General features: G+C 38.7%; 3 protein-coding genes across 7 annotated transcripts; 1 reads left to right on the top strand and 2 right to left on the bottom strand.

Annotated features, from left to right (window-relative positions):
• The first annotated feature begins 215 nt into the window (after nt 1-215).
• On the top strand, nt 216-9,910 carry wdr97 (WD repeat domain 97). 3 transcript variants are annotated; one of them, XR_006251462.1, is made up of 21 exons: nt 216-532; nt 866-1,207; nt 1,775-2,025; nt 2,670-2,788; nt 2,968-3,640; nt 3,723-3,871; nt 3,952-4,188; nt 4,524-4,614; nt 4,708-4,837; nt 5,092-5,147; nt 5,223-5,286; nt 5,360-5,515; nt 5,628-5,756; nt 6,596-6,751; nt 6,927-7,121; nt 7,230-7,421; nt 7,609-7,730; nt 8,137-8,305; nt 8,475-8,550; nt 8,868-8,929; nt 9,143-9,221. XR_006251462.1 is itself a non-coding variant. In XM_043245605.1 (21 exons), exons 1-21 carry the CDS (start codon nt 437-439, stop codon nt 9,325-9,327), a joined length of 3,744 nt encoding a protein of 1,247 aa, XP_043101540.1. In that variant the 5' UTR covers nt 216-436; the 3' UTR covers nt 9,328-9,910. The 3 variants fall into 3 exon arrangements, 1 of the variants encoding a protein (XP_043101540.1); XM_043245605.1 differs by having other exon boundaries at nt 8,381-8,550; nt 9,143-9,910; XR_006251463.1 differs by lacking the exons at nt 8,475-8,550; nt 8,868-8,929; nt 9,143-9,221 and having other exon boundaries at nt 7,614-7,730; nt 8,137-8,272.
• Nucleotides 9,911-10,079: 169 nt separating this feature from the next.
• si:ch73-174h16.4 (leucine-rich repeat-containing protein 14) lies at nt 10,080-14,432 on the bottom strand. The gene is made up of 4 exons (XM_043245607.1): nt 13,863-14,432; nt 13,500-13,777; nt 11,579-12,442; nt 10,080-11,069 (listed from the first exon to the last, which is right to left on the bottom strand). Exons 2-4 carry the CDS (start codon nt 13,775-13,777, stop codon nt 10,490-10,492), a joined length of 1,722 nt encoding a protein of 573 aa, XP_043101542.1. The 5' UTR covers nt 13,863-14,432; the 3' UTR covers nt 10,080-10,489.
• Nucleotides 14,433-14,660: 228 nt separating this feature from the next.
• maf1b (MAF1 homolog, negative regulator of RNA polymerase III b) lies at nt 14,661-20,602 on the bottom strand. 3 transcript variants are annotated; one of them, XM_043245609.1, is made up of 9 exons: nt 20,314-20,601; nt 20,078-20,213; nt 19,375-19,459; nt 17,068-17,199; nt 16,823-16,985; nt 16,166-16,287; nt 15,956-16,075; nt 15,788-15,880; nt 14,661-15,635 (listed from the first exon to the last, which is right to left on the bottom strand). In XM_043245609.1, the coding sequence occupies exons 3-9, from the start codon at nt 19,455-19,457 to the stop codon at nt 15,611-15,613; spliced, it is 738 nt and encodes a 245-aa protein (XP_043101544.1). In that variant the 5' UTR covers nt 19,458-19,459; nt 20,078-20,213; nt 20,314-20,601; the 3' UTR covers nt 14,661-15,610. The 3 variants fall into 3 exon arrangements, with proteins under 3 accessions (XP_043101544.1, XP_043101545.1, XP_043101543.1); XM_043245610.1 differs by lacking the exon at nt 20,078-20,213 and having other exon boundaries at nt 20,314-20,602; XM_043245608.1 differs by having other exon boundaries at nt 20,078-20,601.
• Nucleotides 20,603-20,668: the final 66 nt, after the last annotated feature.

Below are 20,668 nucleotides of genomic sequence, written 5' to 3'. Positions count from 1 at the left end.
TGAAATCCTTTAAAATCATTTTGTATGGCAACGTTTAATATTGATAAGTGAGAGGAAAAAACTTTGCTTTACACAAACTTGTATTGTCTTACATAGACTTGTTCTGTAGATGAGGACCATTACGAGTTAAATGGACAATAACTGTTTGTCGTTTTCTCCATGGTAACTGTTGCCCAACGGCTCTAGTCGCGCGGCTCTCTGTTAACGACCTTCAGCTCTTTCACTGTTAAGCCGAATAGACAGATTTTTAATAACAAAGAGTGACAAGGTACGCATGAGAAAACTGTCACGAACAAACAAAACGTAGCATGATGAGCTTTGAATAACGTAATAGCTACATAAACTAGCGCTAGCCAAAGAAGAAATCCGGCAACAACTCCGAGTGAATTGAATCAGAGGAAGCTTCCCAATCCGTGAGGTGACATGAAGAAATAAAATGGTTATAGAAGAGATGGAGTCTCTAAAAAGTTCATCGCCTGAACGAACAAATGATGAAAAAAGTTGTCAAATGTGGACGGCGAGCACCGATGAAGTAAGGGAATGTCTTTAAGCTCGAATTACTTGACTGTCATATATATATATATATATATATATATATATATATATATATATATATATATATATATATATATATATATATATATATATATATAAAATTGTCACGCATATGCATTAATGTAAAATATATTATGTATATATTGTATGCTTTATAATTATTCTTAATCTATAGGCTATATAATGCATGAACAGGGAGCCTTAAATCACAGGCCATTCATTTATTTCTTTGTATTTCTTCACACCTTGTTCTTGGACCTGCTCCAACACTTTTTACTTTGATTGTGTTGAACATTCTGCCTCTTTCCAGATGAATCATGGGAAACGTAGCCCCGGCATTCTCACCCATGGTCTTTGTCATGTCCTCCACCTCTCCTGTGAAGACACTGTTACACACGTGACCTGTGGTGAAGGAGCCGCAGGCTTCGCTAGTCTCCACAGTAGCGGTCATGTGCAGTTCTATTATCCCGATGGCCGTCCAAGAGATCTGTCTTTTTGTCAGCCCCTCGTCATCCGTTATGCCGGCCTCACCTCCACACATCTGCCAGGAAGACTGGTTGGCTGGGGACCTGGGGCCATTCTTACCATACTAGATGCAGAACTGAACTCTCTAGTTCATGCTGTGGAGACCATGGATGTGAGAGTGTGCAAGGTGTGACTTCAACAAAAAAACTTTTCAAACCATAGCAATTAATGCAATTAATTGACGCAATTAAACCTGGAATATGTTTGCAGCTAAATGAAATGTTGACATTAAATGTGGTTTTTAACCAAGAGGATGGGGACCAGTAGGGTATCAGAATGAAATATCTAAAATGAAAATACTTGTCCTTCTGATTGATTCCATAGTATTCTGTAGTATGTTCATACAAAATATCTTCTTGTATGTCCCATAGAAGCAAAAGTCATAGGCCTTATAGGTCTTGAACAACATGAGAATAAATTACGACATTTTAATTTCTGGTTAAAGACAGCTATGTAATTTTACAATCTGATGATTGAAATTATAATGATTTTAGATATTTATTTCTAACTTATTGCAATTTAGATTTTTAAAAAGGAGGTATTTGTATTGTTGAGGGATTTTTGTTGAGGACATTTTTGTTGGGGGGCCTTCGGAGTCAAATAGCTTGAGAAACCTATGAGGACACAGTTTGATCACTGGAACGTGTACTGAAAGCAAATTAAAGAGACGTGTTTTCATCTGTCTGTGTCACAGATTTTGGAGCGCTCTAATGAGCTTGTCACAGCTGGAAAGGGAAACATATGTGTGTGGTGCCTCACACACTTGGTGTGTCGCAAACGAGTGGTGGAGGGTTTGGGGAGACAAGTTGTTTTCACACATCTAGCACTGATGACTGGCAGGACTGAGCAGGGCCTCAGAGCACTGGCTGCATATGGAGGAGCTGTGGTTGTGGTGGACCTTACAGAGGGATGCATTGTGGAGCACAAGAAGAACCTCCATTTAAGGTTTGTTTTTAATGTTTTGTATTAATTCAGCCATTTGCAGCTATTAAGGCCTGTTTACAAGAATTCAGTCAATGCTAAGCAATGACTGTCAAAAACATTTACAATCATTGATGTTTGTTAGCAATTATTAAAAATGCAGAATGAATCCAAATATGCATGCATTCATTCTTGGATGATTCCTTTTTCTAAATATTGAGTCCTGCAGTGGTGATTTATTTTTGTAGGCTAACCTGAAAGTTAGCCAGGTTCCCTTGACAAAAACACGATAGGATTTGCCCACTGGCTTTTAAATATAGCAGAAAATGAGCTCCCTGATCAGCAAACGTTTATGACCATTACCAGTTTTGTTCATTATGATGATTTTCACAAAAGAACAATTTTCACAACTTTTACTTAATGTTAAAGTATAAATGCATTTACCAAGAGTAAAATTAGATGTAGGCTTTAAATGCACTGCACCTATGGTTCTGTAATTTCAGCATCACTACCATTAATGTCCCCGAAAACCCTTGTAGTCCCATTTAGCCACTTATTAGCAACCTCCTTTTCCAAGACAAGTAATAGCATTAAAAAGCACAAACGGAAAATAGATGTGTATGTAAAATCTTTACTTTTGTTCTATTAAACCAGCCTCCTTTTTTTAGGGAAATCACAGGGATGGTCTACTGTCCATTTAGGGATATTGTAGTTACTGCGTCAGATATGACAATCCGAGTGTGGGGACCAGACTGGGAACTTCAAATGTCCTTTGTGGGACATACTGGTTAGAAAATTAATATTATTTTTAATACAATTTCAAAGTATGTGTGACAAGTGACAGCATTTGGATCTGTAGTGTTGAAATTATGTTAAATATCAACAATGTAAACCAGCAGCACTTAAGACTTTTGTCAGTTCACTCTACTTTCATCACAAGTGCGTGTTTTTGTGACCTTTCTCCAGCTCTTGTCACTTCTCTGGTTCTGTGTCCTGTGTCTGGCCTGTTGTTGTCATCTTCTCTTGATGGTACTTTGAGATGCTGGAGACCAGAAGTTGGAGACCAGGTCCAGACTATGTCCATTTCTAATGTGTGCCCCCCTCCTCTAATCATGGGAGGCCCAGATAGTGCTGGCACCTTCTTCTCATACTCCACCAACAGCGTGGACTTCTGGATCTTCAATTGTCTCTACAATCTACACTGCAGACTGGATGGGGTCCAGAGAGGTCCTGTCCACCAAATCTTGACCCCACCAACCCCCCCGTCCTTCCGTGCCTGTGTAGTTTGTATCCATGGAAACAGCGTTGTCACAGTTGTTGCGGCAGAAACCGGTGAAGTGCTCAATAGATTCCAAGCCAATGGGAGAATAAGGTGTGCTGATTACTGTGTACCTAAAGAGATTCTTCTGGTCCTTACTGAGGATGGAGTGGTAACTATAGCTAATACATTGACTAGTCCAGTAACAATATTGGATGAGTGGCATGGGATAGAGCATTGGGATTGGTCAGGTGGGCAGATGCAAGCAAATATTGGCACAGTTTGCTGTATGGTCTTATATTATGATGTTAAAGATATGCAAAGTGGACAGGAAGAATGGAGATCCTTACAGATGCAGAGATCACACAAGGCAAAAAACAGGTTCTTTTTAGCAACATTTATTTTTTAATTTTTTTCTTTAAAGTAAAATAAGATACATTATAATCTTGTGTGTCTCTCACAGGTTTCTGGTTATATTGGGCCATTGTGGTGGTTTTGTGTCTGTGCTTAATATGCATTCAGGCAAAGTCCAGTTCAGAACTTCAGCTCACAATAACCAGGACATCTGCAGCATGCAGGCATACCTCAACAGTGGATACGTGCTGACTGCAGGTGCACACACGCTTTACTACATCACACTTAATTCACACAGACTGTCTGCTCAAGATAATCTTCATGGCTTTATATTGCAGGTGAAGATAAAGCTTTGCTGGTTTGGCGTGTGCTCCCATGTGCTCAGCAGTGTTTGAGTCTCCATTTCAGCGTGTTGTGTGATCTGCCCCCTGTTTTCATGGCACTGACGGGAACCCAAATCACCCTCGCCTTACAAGATCCTGAGAATGATACTTATAGCCTTGTGCAATATTGCTTAGAGAGGCAAAGAAGATCTGACCAGCAACCCAATGAAAAGCATCACAACAAAATCACAGGTAAGAGACAGTAAACCTTACTTTAGTAGATATTTGAAATTATGCAATTGCTTACAATATACTTTAACATTAACAAAAGCAGGCAAACACACTCAATGTGCCAATTTCCCAAATAGTGTACAGAGATTATTTATGCTGATTTGAATTTAAAAAAAAAATAAAAAAATCCTAATGAAATTTGATTTTAAAAAATCGTATTATTCATAAAAGGAGATTTTTTTTCCCTTTTGGTATTACATTGAAATATGACCCAGGAATTGATAGGTTTCATGAGATTAAAGTATGTAACACCCAGACCCTCCTGAGATTGAAACGGTCTGTTTATATTTCCCCAGGCCTCTCTGCTTGTCATCAACTGAGCATGTTTGCTTCAAGCAGTCAGGATGGGACTGTACGGATCTGGGACATGGAAAACCACCTCCTTAGGTTAGGTTTTCGTTTGTAGTTGTGTATATTCTATAAAACACATTGTCATTGCGTGCCAGTTTGTGTCTACAAATCGTGTGTTGTTTGTGTCAGAATTCTCAAGCTGAATGCAGAGCCAGAGTGTTTGGCGTACTGTGAGAGTGGAGACCTGCTACTGGGCATCACAGGAGACCTCTACAGAATCCCCCGCACACAACTACTGCCTCTGGCCTGCAGGACGCAAGTACAGCTTCAAATGTGACATCTGATGGCATTCGGCTTATTTAAAAGCACTTTTATTCCAAACTTTTTTATATCTTTAGCAACACTTATGTTAGACAGTTCATTTAGTAATGGCTAAATATAAATATTTTACGAAAGGCTAAAGTTTACTCTAGAACAGAGGTTGTTCACACAATATATAGTGAAGTCTGTACAGTTTGTTCACACAAAATGAATCATTCATTTTGAATGCATTCACTTCACTCACCCACTTAGAAATGGTGTCCAGACTCTACATTACCCAAATCTTGGATCTTGAGCCACGAAAGCAGGTAAATTGATACTCAATTACCTTAAATTGATACACATCCATATCCTTATTCTTTGCTTTTAACATCTAACTCTAGGACAGACAGTTGCCATATTACAAAAAAGGATGGCCCCGAAAGGCATGATAGGATAAAAGATCCAGTAAGTCTCCAGTAAGATATATGTAAGTGTGTGTGTTTGTGTGTCAGAGCTCATTCATATATTTGTCTTAAAGGACTTTAGGGGACTTATGGCAATACATAAAGATCTGGAATCCTTGCAAAAAGGAGAAGTCGAGTGCAGAAGGAGAAAACCAGCCAACACACAATCCAAACGAGAGGCTTTCAATAATTACCTGGGTCTAATTTATAAGCAACCCCTTGATATTAGGGTAAGTTTATTAACAATCTCCACTTCTACTGTCTTTTAAGACAATAGTTTCCAAATAAATGTGTAAATGTGTAATTGTCTGCCAATATCAATGTTTTGCATAATTTGTCTAGATTCCAGAAGAAGATATGTTTGATGTGTATGCTATACTTTTCCCACCTAAACATCCTGAGCTTCCTCCTCTGAGCCCTTCCCCCTTTACCGATGGCCTATCCACAAGGCTACATTCTCCTAAAACACAGGTGGGAAAAGGTGTATTAAATACAATTATTATTAAATTAGCATTTTGCATGTGCAATATATCCATAACCAGTCTGCTGTCCGTGCATTACCCAATAGAGGCGTTCTTTGAATTAAAATGCAGTATTTTTCTTTGTTTCTTGTAAATCACACAATAAAGTGACCAGATGTGCCACTTTCCCTGGGGGCCAGTTCTGCCCAGGACTTCTAAATTGCCTAAAATATCCAGGTTTTGGCTGTCTGTGCAGATAGATCATTCTATGACATCAAAATATATGACATCAAAATACCGCCTTGTGAGTGTTTGTTGTTTTGATGTTGTTTTGATGAAATCCGAGAGCTTTTTGACCCTGAATAGACAGATCAAGGCACAAGGCACAAGAACATTGTTAAAACAGTCCATGTGACATCAGTGGTTCAAACGTCATTTTACAAAGCTATGAGAATAAAAATAAAGACTTTATTAAACAATTTTTTTTCTCATCAATGATGGCAGGGGACTGTTCCACAAGAGAAGAAATCATTGAAAAGGTTGTTATTTTTGTTTTCTTTGTACCCAAGAAATATTTTCGTAAAATTACAGTAATGCAAAATGGGACTATTTTAACCACAGTTCTGTGCCTTGATCATGAAAGGACCCTTGCTGTCTATGGAGGGACAGAGAGCTCTCAGATTTAATCAAAAATACCTGAATTTTAAAGATAAACAAAGGTCTTACAGGTTTGCATCGATTAATGACATAATTATATTTTTAACAACATAAAATTGAGGGTTTGTGTGAATTCACAGCGGGGAGAAATAACTAATTAAATAATAGTGTTTTTTTTCTCGTCATGAACAGAGTGAACCAGAAGAAGTGCAACACTTGTATAATGAAGAGGAGGAGACGAAGAAGAGGGAAGAGGCTGGCATGCATCTCAAACCCATTATAAAGACTCCATCAATACAGAAGAGCCCTCCTCCACCTTCACCAGTGGCAGAGACACTTATATACACTGTAAGGATGTGTGCTTATGTTCATTCTAGTCACGTGTATTTAAGTAAAATGACATATATCATGTAAGGATTGACTAAGATGCGTAAAGGTGTGATTACACAAGCGGAATTTTGCAGGCATTTTAAGAAAAGAATGAAATGCTATCACGTAACCATTTCATCTTTTTAATTTGCAGCCACAAAAGCCCCTTCCACCAATCAAGAGTCCTACACCCCCTCTGACTCCACCCTCTGAGCCTGCCCCAACTTTTCTCACTTCTGTCCCTCCCTCGCCCCCTTCTGCACCACCCTCTCCCACCACACATCTACCAGAGTTCCTCCTACAGTTTGTGGATGAACAGTGGTTTCAGCAGATGTTTCCTGATCTGAGTGTAAGTTGAATACAAGCACAATAAGCCTATCACTCTTTATAAAGCACTTCCCAATCTCCTTCTAATTTATGCCTCATTCTTATTTATCCTTGCATTTTTCCTTTGCAGTGCATTTCGAGTTCTTTATACCCCAAGGACTTCTGCAAGCATCTGTTGAACTACATGATGTCTTGCGCCGTGGCTCAGAAGAATGGCATCCTGAATTCATTACTCATGCTAATACAGCAGGAGGTGTTAGACAAAGAATGCCTCAGCACAGGATTGCTGGCTTGCCTGGAAAACTGCATTCACAAAAACATGGTAAATCACATTGTGTTACTACAATAAATCCACACGGGCACACGTAATATTATAGCAGCAACTTCTAATGTTTGGATTTAATTTCTTGAATACAGAGCATATAAGATGTATGAATGCTCTGCCAATACTACAAATGAGTCTATTCACTATAAGAATGTGTATGAATGTGTGAGTGTGTGTTTTGGAGTCAAGGGAGGAACAGCATTTTGTCGGTGAGCTGCTGAATGTGCTGGTGTATCTAAGTCCTGGCGGTTTTGACACCATTGTGGAGCTGCTCGCCATGTTGGCAAATAAAGACGTTGATCTTAAGTAAGAAATATTTCACATTTAACAGAATACAAAATACTGCAGTAGCAACTGCAGAACATTTCCGGTTAAGAAGCTGCTATTCTGTCTTAAACTGTCCCCACCTTTTTTTGAGCAAAGAGACACCCAGTTGTCATTATTAATGTGATATATATGAGTAGTTCACAAATAGTTCCTATGGTGTGACATAGCAAAAGTGTAGGGAAAATAAAAAAAAAAATTCATTCTTAGTTGCAAATATCATGAGAAAACTTTATCTTTAATGTTAGATTTTTTATATATATATATATATATATATATATATATATATTTTTAGTTTCACACCACAGGACACATTGATACGTAAGCTACCCTATAAATACATATACATATGCAGGAATGAACCAATCTATTATTATATCTCTGGCAGGGCTTTAGTGCTGTGTGTGCTGCAGAGGTTGGGTGTGGAAGAAGCTGAACTGTGGTTATGTCCAGAATTAGAGTCCTGGAACTCCCTGACGAAGCTTAAGCCTAACCAGCACCGCAGTCTCCGTGACATGGCCAGCCACTGGCTGCTTACCTGGACCAGAAAGTACAAGGTGTGGAGCAGATATCAAGTTGGTAGAGACATTTTTGAGGTTTTATTTGAGTTGTATTTGTATTGCGGTTCACAGGTGCACAGTGGGTCTGTGTTCCTACGCAGTGAAGGAATACAGAGTATATTTGCACCTGTGGAGGTGCTCAAATATTTCTGCTCTGTGCAAAAAGGCAATCGGACTCGAGCACCAGCACCTCCACCAGAGGGCAGGAAAGATGCCGTCATCGTGCCTTCAGAGTCGCCTCGGTATGTCAAACTCATATAGGGATTCCCATGTATCGTTGTTATTTTCTGTCGTATATTTTTTTGCGAGCGCATCTACATTTAAAATGTATCGTGATTTATCTCAACAACCTTTCATTCAAATCAAGTTTTTTTTTCTTGAGCCTGTTTAGAAATAAGGTTTAAAGAAAAAATGTGTCCTATTCAACCTCAAAAAAGATCCTCATATAAAATACTGAAGGCGTCCGTGTTTAAATAGTTTGCATAAAGTAACGCTCTGAAAAACAAGTGTTGTCTGTCTTTAAAATGATCAGAAATGTATCTCTTTTTTTTTTGTTTAGACTGAAACCAATTCAGCGACTGGGAGAGACGTACAGCATGTCTAGGATACGGGAGCCTCAAGGTTACAATGTCTTTCAGTCAGACTTTCAGTATTCATTTATTGAACACAGCTATTAATCGATTATGCCTGTAGCACTAAGATGTTAAGGAGTTAAGTTTAAGTAGAAACTTATACGGGAATATGGAAATTATTCTTTAATTTCTACTGTAATTTAGTATACTGTAATGCATCTGAGGTATTGTTTATCCAGTCGTCTTCATTATAAACCAACAGGACATCTGCTGCCTCCATTGCAATATCGACCTGTGCTGATGGATTTCCCACGGTTCCTCTCTCTACCAGTGGCTCATGTCACACTTTCTCCATTCCCCTTTTCTTTGGATTTTCAGAATTTCCAACGTCCCTCACCACAAAGATACTTCTTCCTGGAACGCTCCTATGTACAATATTACAGATAGTTATTTCCGAAAGCATTACATTAAAGATGTGAAAGACTGTCTCTCTATGATGCACCAAATTACATAAATCTAAAAGCATTAATTCTAACCTAATCCTCTCCCTCTACCTGATAGATAGATGTGATTATTTATTCCATTTAGTTTCATTATTTTATGGAGGATGTCATTTGGAGGGTAATTTTGTAATGTGTTACCCTCCGAACTGAAAATTCACTTAATTACACAGAAGAATAGTAAATACAGAAAGACAAAAGCATCAAGAATAGTTTTCGAATTGGATTGAATGATGATTTGATTTGCAGGTTATATAATGGAAAATGAAATTAAATTAAATGTAAAATCAAAAATACTGACAGGGCTTCTTCATTCAAGATTGCCCTCTGACTGTATGTTACACCGTGACAAATAATTTAATTATAATAATGTCGGACAACTGCGGTGAAAAATTATATATTTTTTTGGTTACATGGGAACCTTGTTAAATTCTGTGTGTGAACATTAATTGAAAACCACAGTCATCAAAGTATAGTTAAACTAGAAATGGAAATTCTGTCTGAATGTTATAAAATCATATAGATTATAAGAAATGACTTGAGTTTTTCCTTTTCTAGTTAATTATCCCTTTAGGTATTTCCTTCATGAGACTTTGAACATTGTCAGATTAAATTAGACTTGCCTGAAAGCAGATAGGACTGAAAAGTGGTTCACATCACAGAACCTGAACATTTTAAATACTCACACAATAACAAAACAAAAAATATAGGCTGTTATTTCTTCGGTTTCATGGAAAATGCAGAAAAGCCAACACAAGTTTAGTTTTAAAAAATTTAAGTGGCGTCTTGGTTCCTTTTGTTGGCGCTTGCCATAAATACTGCTCTATTACAGTCTGATTTAAGGCAATAAAACCATTTACACATAACTCAGCAAACAAAAACACATCAAATCATTTCATATGAAAAGATGCATACAATATAATGCTATATAAAGGTTTCCTCTAGCAAGACTTTATATGACTGTGTATGAGATAAGTTTGCCATTCCTAAAAAAAACTTGGCAACCACAAGTAAATTCCCGATGAGTGGTTAAAAAATCTGAAAAGATGAGTTGAAGCATAGTTTTGATTGTCACACTTATTAAGAGTGAGTTTTGGGACATTCACCCCCTAATCATCCACAGTCAAATCGGGGCTATAGTTTAGAAGATCAGAGGTCACAAGAAGGTCCCGGGATCGTCCTCTCAAGTTCAGAACCTCATCTAGTAACCTCAGCGTCAAGTCCCGGCCCTCAGACTCCTCCAGCAAAGGCCAATCCAGCAGCTGAGCACTGGAAGGGAGAGCCGGCAGCCCGGGCTCATACTCTTCTAGTGGGTTGGGATAGAGCAGCAGACGAAGAGAAGGGATTCCTGCCGCTGTACGGGCCAGGGAAAGCAGTCCCGTTCTAGAGAGCGGGTTTAAGGCCAGTCTTAAGCTACGTAAAGTCCGACAGCAGGACAGGGAGGGAAGAAGAACACCCAGGAGAGCGTCTGAGAGGCCACAACCACAAAGTGAAAGCTGGCACAGAGAGCTTTCGGCTTGAGCTAAGAGACGGCGCAGAGAGGGCAGGGACGATTCATCAAGCCAGTTCTCACTCAGGTCAAGCTCTCTCAGAAACGAAGCATGCTGGCTGCAGGAGAGGTAGGCCAGGTCCGTGGAGGTCAGGCACAGGTACGGCAGCTCTAGCACCTCCAGAGGCTGGGAAAGAGAGCTGCAAACAGGAAAGACAAAAGTTCACACAAATGTTGCTTTAATGTGGTTTTGAAAAACTTTCATACATTTTCCAGCAGGCTGTCAAATGAATGACTCTAAAATATCAAATATATACCAAAAGTATAAGTATATATATATAATCTGTTTATATATATATATATATATATATATATATATATATATATATATATATATATATATATTATATTTTTTTTTTTTTGCCCCCAGGACTCCTTTATAATATTTTTTAGAATAATAATAAAAATATGCTTAATTTATATAGCGCCTTTCGCTAGCTGAAGACCTTAGTGAGCGAGAAGGAATATAAAAAGAGTTTTAAAATCCTTAAAGAAGAGGTCTATTGATGATTACATGTGTTAATTAATTTTTTTTTTTAATAGAGCTGAACCAAAAAAAGCTCCTACTGAAATAATGACATGTGTGTTGTGGGAGTGTATGGGTGGACTTGATAAACACGGCTGTTTAATCCCACATGTGTGAATGTACCTGAGCAGCAGGCGCAGGTGTCCTGGCAGTCGGAGTGCAGTCAGGCATAATCTCTTTAATCTTTTCAGCGAACCCAGTCCTTTAGACATGTCCTGAAGTGCCCCCTGCTGGCCAGGCTGCGTGCGCTGCAAGTCCAGGTTACAGTAATGCAGTCTCAGAGAGTGCAGCTGAGGAAATGGAGCCAGCAGTGGAAGTAGCATAGCCAGGCCTGACACCCCAAGGCTGGAGTAGCGGATGTCCACACCGAGGAGATCCTGCTGAGGCAAGAGACCCAACAAAGTAGCTATGGAGGGCGCTGAGAGTTCCTCCACACGGAGGTAGCGGCAGTGGAGCCGCAGCGGGCCCGGTTGACCAAGAGCATCACGGACACGCTCCCAGGAACGGGAATTGACAAAAAGGTCAGCCCTGACATGGACCATAAGTACCTCATCCCAGTCTTGATCGCTTAAACTACTGTTATTACTGCTGGTGATTGATTTCCCTTCAGATAAAGTCTTCCTTCTCTGGATCTCCATCCTCCTCCTGACACCCTTTACTGACTCATCTCCTGGAAACCGGCGTTCATTAGTTCTGCACTCCATCTTCTCTGCTTCCTCCACTCTGTGTCCTCCCTGACCCCCTTCGCCGCTATTCCCGCACCCTGCCTTGACCCGATCTCGCTTGATTGTGCCCCGGTCACGTTCTGCTTCCAGCCCTCTTTTTCTCTCTCTTTCTCCATCTCTCCTGTGAGCCCTGGAGGCAGCAGATCGAGCTTGTAGCACCATTGAGCAAAGGGCAACGCTGAGGGACCATCCACCCATCGAGTCCTCAACTCTCCCATCTTCACACTGAAGGCCACTGAGATCCAGCACCTGCAGGCAACACCTGGTAATAAAGAGACATAGAGAGCTTGTAAATAATGGTTAAATGGATAAGACAGACTCAATATAAGCAAAGATGAAAAGACAGAGTGATACAGAGAAAACAAAATGACTGTGAAACACTGTGCATATACAAATATACATATACATATCCAGAATCTTTTATTCTTTAAAATATTCAATGAAATAAACACTAAACAAGTGCTTAGATGTTTCTGTTAACTCTCAACAGATTTTTTCAAATTCCACTAAATATTTTCAATGAGATTTTAATCTGAAACTGAACTCAAGAACATTTTCCATCTGATCTCCGAAACAAGCTTAAGAAGATTTGGATGTATATTTTGGGACTGATGTCCTGTTGGTAAGTCTATTGATCTTCAAGCTTCAGTGTTGGCACCGAAGACAGTACGATCTTTGCCAAAATGTCTTTATACTTCAAGAATCCACGATTTCCACTTCCTGCAACAGCAAAGCACCCCCATAACATAAAGGTGGTCTTTTTGGAACCAGACACATGGGTCCAAAAATATTCAAGTCTGCTTTTTATGTTGTTCATGTTTAAGAGGGGTAATTCAGCATTATATCCCAACAGGCCTCTCTACAGCCTTCGTGGTCATTTACTACTCAGCTTCAGCACATGCTTAAACATTGTATTTTGACATTGACACTGCAGTAAATGCAACTGTTATAGATGATGTTATAGATCTTTTTTCTAATCTGTAGACAAGCTGACATTTGTAAATGATTACAGTCTCTGGGGGTTAAATTATTTAAATTGCATTTGTATAAATTGTATTTATTTATTTTTATATTTTTTATTAATAAAGTTTCACTCTATAGTTTTATTTTATTTTTTTCATCCACGTGTGCCTCTGACTTTTTACTGCCAGTAAAGGGAAAGGACCAGATTTCTACCTATATTTATCCATGCTGCTCCGCATCTTTAAAGGTCAGACACATGTCACATGCTACGAAGACGAAATTAATTTCTATGAATAACATTCTGAGGTAGTCTTTAATGGCACACTTTAAAGAGCGTCGTGTATATTTATCAGTACCTCTTGTCCGTCAGACCCCTGACCACAGCCAGCAGCAGAGCCTGGACGCAGAGGCGGTTCGGTGGGCACTCGCCCGCTTTTCTGCTGCCTCCGACGGTCAGTTTTCGCTCGGGCCACCGCTGGACGAGCTCGCCGACGGCCAGAGGACGGCAGTGGGTGAAGGCGGCGTCTAGCAGCGCTCGGTAGAGCTCCCGCGGCACACAGCTCAACCAATACTGCGAAGAGCCGTGGTCGCTCACCACCTCCCGAGCGCACAGGTTCACCAAAGACAGCACCATCTGTGCACAAATGAGGACAGCATCGGAGATTATTACCGCAAATTAGCATGTTACTGACTAACATGAGAGGAAAGAATAGTCAAACCTTTATTTGACCCGAAAGCGGCTACAAAATGTTTTCCCTCATCACACTGTAATCCGACATACTAACTACATGTTACATTCGATTAGACTCGTTTAACAGCCGTCTGAATGTCACGAGCGTATTAAATGTCTGCAACCCTAAATATAGGATTTAATATGCTCGACCTTTAGCGCGAAAATTAATGTTTGTTTTGTGGCGTGAGAACAATACGCTGAACACGAGAAAAGGACGTGCAAAATACAACTCTGTGCGATCTAAATATATATTTTTAAATGGTTTAAATAGCTGCTGGAGTGTTTTTCCATGCCTCTCTGACTTCCTGCCCGATGTTTACGGCTGAATAACAGTCGCCCTTTGATGACGCAAAAAGACGCGTTTACTTGGCGACGGTACCAAATAACAGCGACAATAAAATATACATATATTTATAAACGAGAAAGATGATTTGCAATTTTTCACAGGAAATAGTTGGTTTTGCATTTTCATATAATAACGTTATAAATTTCATCGGAAACCGCTTTAAGGTCAACAAATGAATTGCGAGTGGTACGTTTTATAAGGCGAGCAGTTCGTTTTGTAAAGAGTGATTGTTACACTATATCTTTTTCCATGTTTTGATTTGAGTTTTCAGAGTTTAAGCAGTACTGTATTTTTTTTTTTAAATAAACATTTAGTTCTCAAGAAGACAAACAAAAAACATTTTGTTTTTGTGCAAAGACGTTAACAGAGCAAGGTATTTAAAAATTAAGACATTAAAATTAAGATTTAAAAGTGCATATTAAGGAGATAAGCCCAAACTGGTGGATAACCTGTTATTTTATTGTCACAGATGCTTATCTGGCAACACAACATGACATTCACATATTCATTTCAAAAACAAAAACCAAAAAAAATTCACATTGTTATGAAAGAAAAAAAAAGACAGTCCAGCCTTGAAAGCATCAACAATATTTGGTTTACATGTTTAGCTTTCATCTATGCCAAAATAACAGGTGGTAAACTCATAGTAAAGCCCATGTTACAGACAGCAACAAGTGAAACCTGCAGACATTTAATAGAAATTAAAAAAAAACAGTGCAGTGTACTAAAATAAATGAATTTCAAATAATCAGGTTTACCAAAAAAGCTTTATAGTTCAATGTTAAAGATTTTAAGAAAAAAGATCTAACACATCTAGAGCTGGTTTGCCAGAGCATGATGCTACCAATTCCAGGATCACTCATTTAAAAGAAAAAAAAAAAAAAAAAAAAGTTAAATGACACCATTCTGCTACCCAAGCTTCAAATCTTAAACAGCTTAGAAAACAGTAAAATATTAAATATTAAAAGAACCAATAAAACAGATGGGCACAAATCCAGAAGGCATGCAGTCTTTGTATACCAAAGTGTGTTGATATTCTCCACAGTCAAAATGCTGGTGTCTAAATGTGACTTTCACCCACTCCTAGGATGAGCTGGTTTCCAGCGGTTTTTGTTTTCTCAGCCAATGCTTAAATGAGTTCATGGCAAACCTTGTCCAAGCAGCTCTCCTGGAACTCCTCTAAGACCGTTTGTAATCTTCTTTAGAGGCAAATGGGAGGTGTAAAATTAACTTATTTCTTCTCTGTCCACAGTGAAGTAAAAATGAAACGCAGAAAATAAAATTTTAAAAGTATTTCTTTTTCCTAAAAAACAAAAGAAGAAATTAGGTCCAAAGTTAACAGCGAGGTCCTTTGGCTTGAAGTGCAGGTCGTCTTCCCTGAGAAAGCTTTAGACGCAAAGAGCTCGAGGGAACCTGAATAAATAGAACAAGAGAATCTTTTTTAAAAGACTATGGCAAAAACAGAGATGGCCCACAGACCTATTACATATTTCCCAGTTTAATGGTCTTAGACAGTTTGCACCCTAATGGCTTGTATGAAGATGCCTTCATTAAAACAATCTCACCTGTCTTCCACAAAGCTTTCCACTTCCTCTTCATCATCCAGCTCCATATCCAACTCATTATCAAAGCCACTGCGACCATAACTACTGAGAACACTATAAAGAGATGTAATGTTAAAAAAATAGCTAGAAAATTACATTTATAAATGTGTACAGTGAGTGTTTACTTACCTGACAGAGCGGCAAGTGAAAAATACGATGCGTTTAAGCTTCTTGTTGTAAAAGAAGTAGTTAAAGGACCACAGGCTGCCTTCTTCACCGAAGGGGTCAGAGTCAAGGTCTGGGTTGTAGCTACACACAACATAACAATGGCTGTTATTAAAATACCTGTACAGAACACATTTAATGAGGGACATATCATTTTTTTTACTCATCACACACCTATAGATGTCACAGCTCTGCAGGTTTATCTCTTGGTCGATGGCATTCCACAGTTCTGGTCCTAAAGAGTTAAACTGCTCCCCCACAGCAGAAAAAAGGCTGCTGTTAACAGAGTCAACCACCTGGAGGTCACAAACAGACTGTTAGGAAACATAAATGATACAAAACTATATACGGTCCAATTTATGGGACCTTTTACATCACAAAAATATACCGAGGTACATTATTGAAGTTAACAGCAGCACGAATACGTTTGCTGTAGTTTTATTACTGTTATTTGTAGTTCTACATCTGTTGAGTTTCACCCTTCTTGAGCTTACAACCCTTTCAATCTAAACCTCAAATCTCTTTGTTTCTGGCGGATGATACGAAAAGAAAATATTTACTGTGTTGCTTTATTTTGTTATTGGTGCAATGAAGCACTTTACAATCGCTCAAATTAAAACAGACAAAAAATTAGTGTTTTTTAGAACAATTAAGACGATCATAGAGAGAACATAAATCTGACTGCATAATGTTGCCTTGGAATTTTAGTTCAACAATTCATGACAGTGAATAAAAACATTTGTACCTGATATTTAATAACGTAACATGGCATAAGATTTCTTAACCCAGCAGAAACATTATGGTGGCGCAATGGAAAGCAGTCATACTAACCCAGTTAACGCTGGGCTCTCGGCTGAACTCATGGGCGCGGGCAGCACTGAAGTCATAATCAGGCCGGAACGACTCGTTCAAGGTGGTGATAAGGTAGAACAACGTCTTCCTGCAACACTTATCACTCAGTGGGTTTTCTCCATCCTCCCCACTCTTCCCCAATCTAAAAGAAAGTGCAGAAGAGATATTGCGTAGGGTGCCCACAATAGCTGAGGTGAAACCTATGGTTGCGTGTCAAGGCTTACAGGTTAGGGCTTGGAGCACTGCTGGACTGAGGGGGTGACAGAGCTTCAAGAACATGTGGCTCGCCCTCCTGACAAAACTGCTTGAACATGTGCTTGTCATCACCAGCCATCTTACACGAGTAGCTCTCGATCCTAAAAACAAACAAGAAAGTGATTTGATTATTATAGGACTAAAAACAACTGCATATACAAATGCTGTTTTAATTAACCCAACTCAACTGGGATTTCCAAACCCATATTTTTAGACTTGGCTAAAACTTCACGGATGTAAATCATTTAAATGGGGGTTGGAACATGGGAATATCGTGTGTGTGTGTGTGTGTTATCTTTCTGGCTTATGCAAGAGAGGTTGTGCAACTTTAGACAGTCCCAGTAACAGTCCACAGACATGATTATTTATAGGTGAAGGGCAAAGGCTGTAGCAGGACACAGAGGAAAAAAAATCATATGATTTGGCACACTGTAGCCCTGTGATAAAAATCTATAAATCAGTAAAAGAAGCAAGCAAACGGTGGAGAACAAAGGTTGAATTGTATCATAAACTGTAAGCGTCTAGTGTGTAAAGATCAGTTTGAGCAAAGACACATCACACTGAACTAGACACTTTTAAAGTAGGGCTGTAATAAGATACTGATGGTGTCTGTTAGTAAATAGAGATGGTACCAAGACAACTATGCACGCATTGGTTAGTTAGGCTCTTAACTAATTTAAAGCTGTGCACATACACTGATGCCACTGTAAACACTATCAAAAGAGATATATGGTAGGGTATATGGTATACAAGGGGTATTGGCATTTGTGCTCCGAGATACCACATTTGATCTTTCTGTACTGTACTCTAAACTAATCCAATAAGAAGACTAAATGCTGAAGAAGTTGGCAGATCATATGAATCTCAGCTGTGTTTACATGCACCTCTAAATAACCACAGTGGTATGTGTTAGAGGACACTACAATCTGCGTCACGGGTACAACAATCACGTCTTTACTCTGGGTGTATCAGACCCCCTTATCCTTACATAACAAGTGGAAAAAAAACAATGGTATATAGTTTTAAAGCTAACAGCAAAAAATAAAAGAAACAAGTAGTGCACAGTTAATAAAAACTAATCAATTCTGCTTAATATCACTTACGTTACTGTGACATAGTTTGAAGTTGTTAAAAGCGTTTTGTGAATTACACAGCTGCTAAAATATTTTGACATCATGAGAAGGGTATTGCTTTCATTTGTAATTGTTCAGCAACTTTCTTACTTCTGCACTGAGGTTAAAACATGCTAATGTATGCACATGATGCACGAACCACAGGAAGAATCAAAATGTGTGTGCTGATGTATGACAGGAAGTTTACCAGAACAGACAGCGGAACATAAAAATGGAACTAAACATAAATCCAAAGGTACTGCTACTTTTGACCAATGAATTTATCAATTTTCCAGTTGTTTGACTGTACTGGATAAAGAATCTTAACGTTTTGACAGAGACTGCACTCAGAAAGAGCCATTTGTACCCAATGACATACTTTAAAGCTGTATATTTAATAATCTACGCATCCCTTCTAGACATTTAAGTGATTTAAAGAGATAATTTACCTAAATGTGAAAATTCTGTCACCATTTACTCACCCTGATGTAATTCATTAAACCTTGGTTTCTTTTATTCATATTCTAAAGACAAATGAAGGTATTTTACTGAAACCTAAGGATATGTCCCCTTCAGGAACAGCTCATTCCAGATTTCTTTCTCAAAAATTCATATAAATAAAAAAAAAGAAACTGATATGAATAGACTGATTTGATTCTAGTTTTCTAAAGAGAAATTATCCCTTTATTGATTAACAATAACGTTTATATAAAATGTAAATTAAGCTTTTAATCATATATAAATGTTGCACTACATAAAAGTGTTGAAAAGTCAAAGTTTGGAATGCCATTAAGGTTGAGAAACATACAAAAAGAAAAAGTCTGAATGCACTTCAAATTTTGTTATATTCCCAGTTGTACAGGCTACCCACATTTTTTTAAATCACAACTCAAAGGCCTGGTTTCACAGACATTTAAGGGCCACAGTTCAGTTAGGATATTTAAGCATTTCTTTATAAACATGCTTAGAAAAAAAATTTTCTGGGATGCATCTCGAGACAGAAAGGCACTGACAGATCTTAAAATTAGTGCAAATTTATTTCGGTTCAAACAGCTCAGACTTTAGTCTAGAACTAGGCTTATGCCTTGTCTTTGAAACCAGGGGTTAGACTAAAATTTTTTTTTTTTTTAAATCATAAGAAAAACATTTGCAATTTTTCCACACCTGCCAAGGATGTGAGCGTCTCCGGTTTCAACACACAGCTGGGAACTCAATGCCTCAAAACGAGAATTCTCCAAGAGCTTCATAGCTGGAAAACAAAACGCATAACCTTACACGCCTTTCAGAACATCTCTTATTTCACTGTGTGTGAGTAACGTGTTACAATATAAACAATTTATTGATGCAACTAACTGTATCGAGATCAAATGAAACGGTGTAACCGAGATGCCCGAATGGAAAGAGTTGAGTGCGTGTAGAGTTGCTTATTTACATGCAGAGTTAAAAGACTCCCGCTTAGTGAGTGGCTTTAAAAACTCTTACTTATGGGCCGCAATTTCGTTTTTATGGTATTAATCTCAAATAAATAAATAAAAACGAACCCACAAAACTGCATTAAGAGATGTATTTGTCGTTTTTACATTTGAAAACTGTAAGACAATCACATCAGCCCATCTGCCCGTCCCCTCCCCCCAGCAACCCTTCGCACTTCCTACTTTATAAATCGACCTGGGCGTGAGGGGCGAAACAAACAATACTAAAGTGGGGACATTTTATCGGTAACATATTAAACAAGACACGATTACATTATGAAAGTGCAAAGCGGTTAAGGAATAAATACATTCTATTATTTACATCCAACTGACCTTCTACTGATATGATTTCTAGCATTGACGACATACCACAGCGTATCAACTGTAACGCTTACCTTTACTGTTGCACTGCCACTTTCAAACCAAAAGCAAATCTGGACGAATGGAGTAGCGAGTTCGGCTTACGGACAGCTCGGTTTAGTTGTTAAACTGACCGCACAATACAAGCTAAAATGCTCTGGCGTCTACGCGCTGTGCGGTACAACAATAAAAAACGTTTCACAATATAAATTCAGTAAATTTGAAAATGACTCGGTCGAGACTGACATATTCTGCAGGCGTTTTCTCTTACCGCAAAGCTTCTTTTTTCGACTAAACTCAACATAAATTTCAGCGATTGTGTCGAGCTCCGAGACAGCGACTGCAGCAGCATCCCCTTACTTGACCTACAACTAATTTACCTTCTGAAAACGATTTGAGCGTCGGTTTAAATGACTCGACTCGATTAACCGAAGATTAAATGAGTAATTGCGACCTCTCGCTAACAATTGTGTCTCCTGTTTCTTGTCTTATGTTAGTAAAATCTCGAAAACATCCAACAACAGTCTCTATATCCGAAAACAGTACGTAAACCACGCCTCTTGGCAGTCTGAAACATTTCCGTTGATGACCCCGCCCAACTGTGGGTTCAGGAAAATATGTGCACT

Source organism: Puntigrus tetrazona, chromosome 7 (assembly GCF_018831695.1).
Source record: "Puntigrus tetrazona isolate hp1 chromosome 7, ASM1883169v1, whole genome shotgun sequence".
NCBI classification, from domain to species: domain Eukaryota; kingdom Metazoa; phylum Chordata; class Actinopteri; order Cypriniformes; family Cyprinidae; genus Puntigrus; species Puntigrus tetrazona.
The sequence above is the reverse complement of the archived record's forward strand: the minus strand, read 5'-3'. Positions and strand labels throughout refer to the sequence as shown.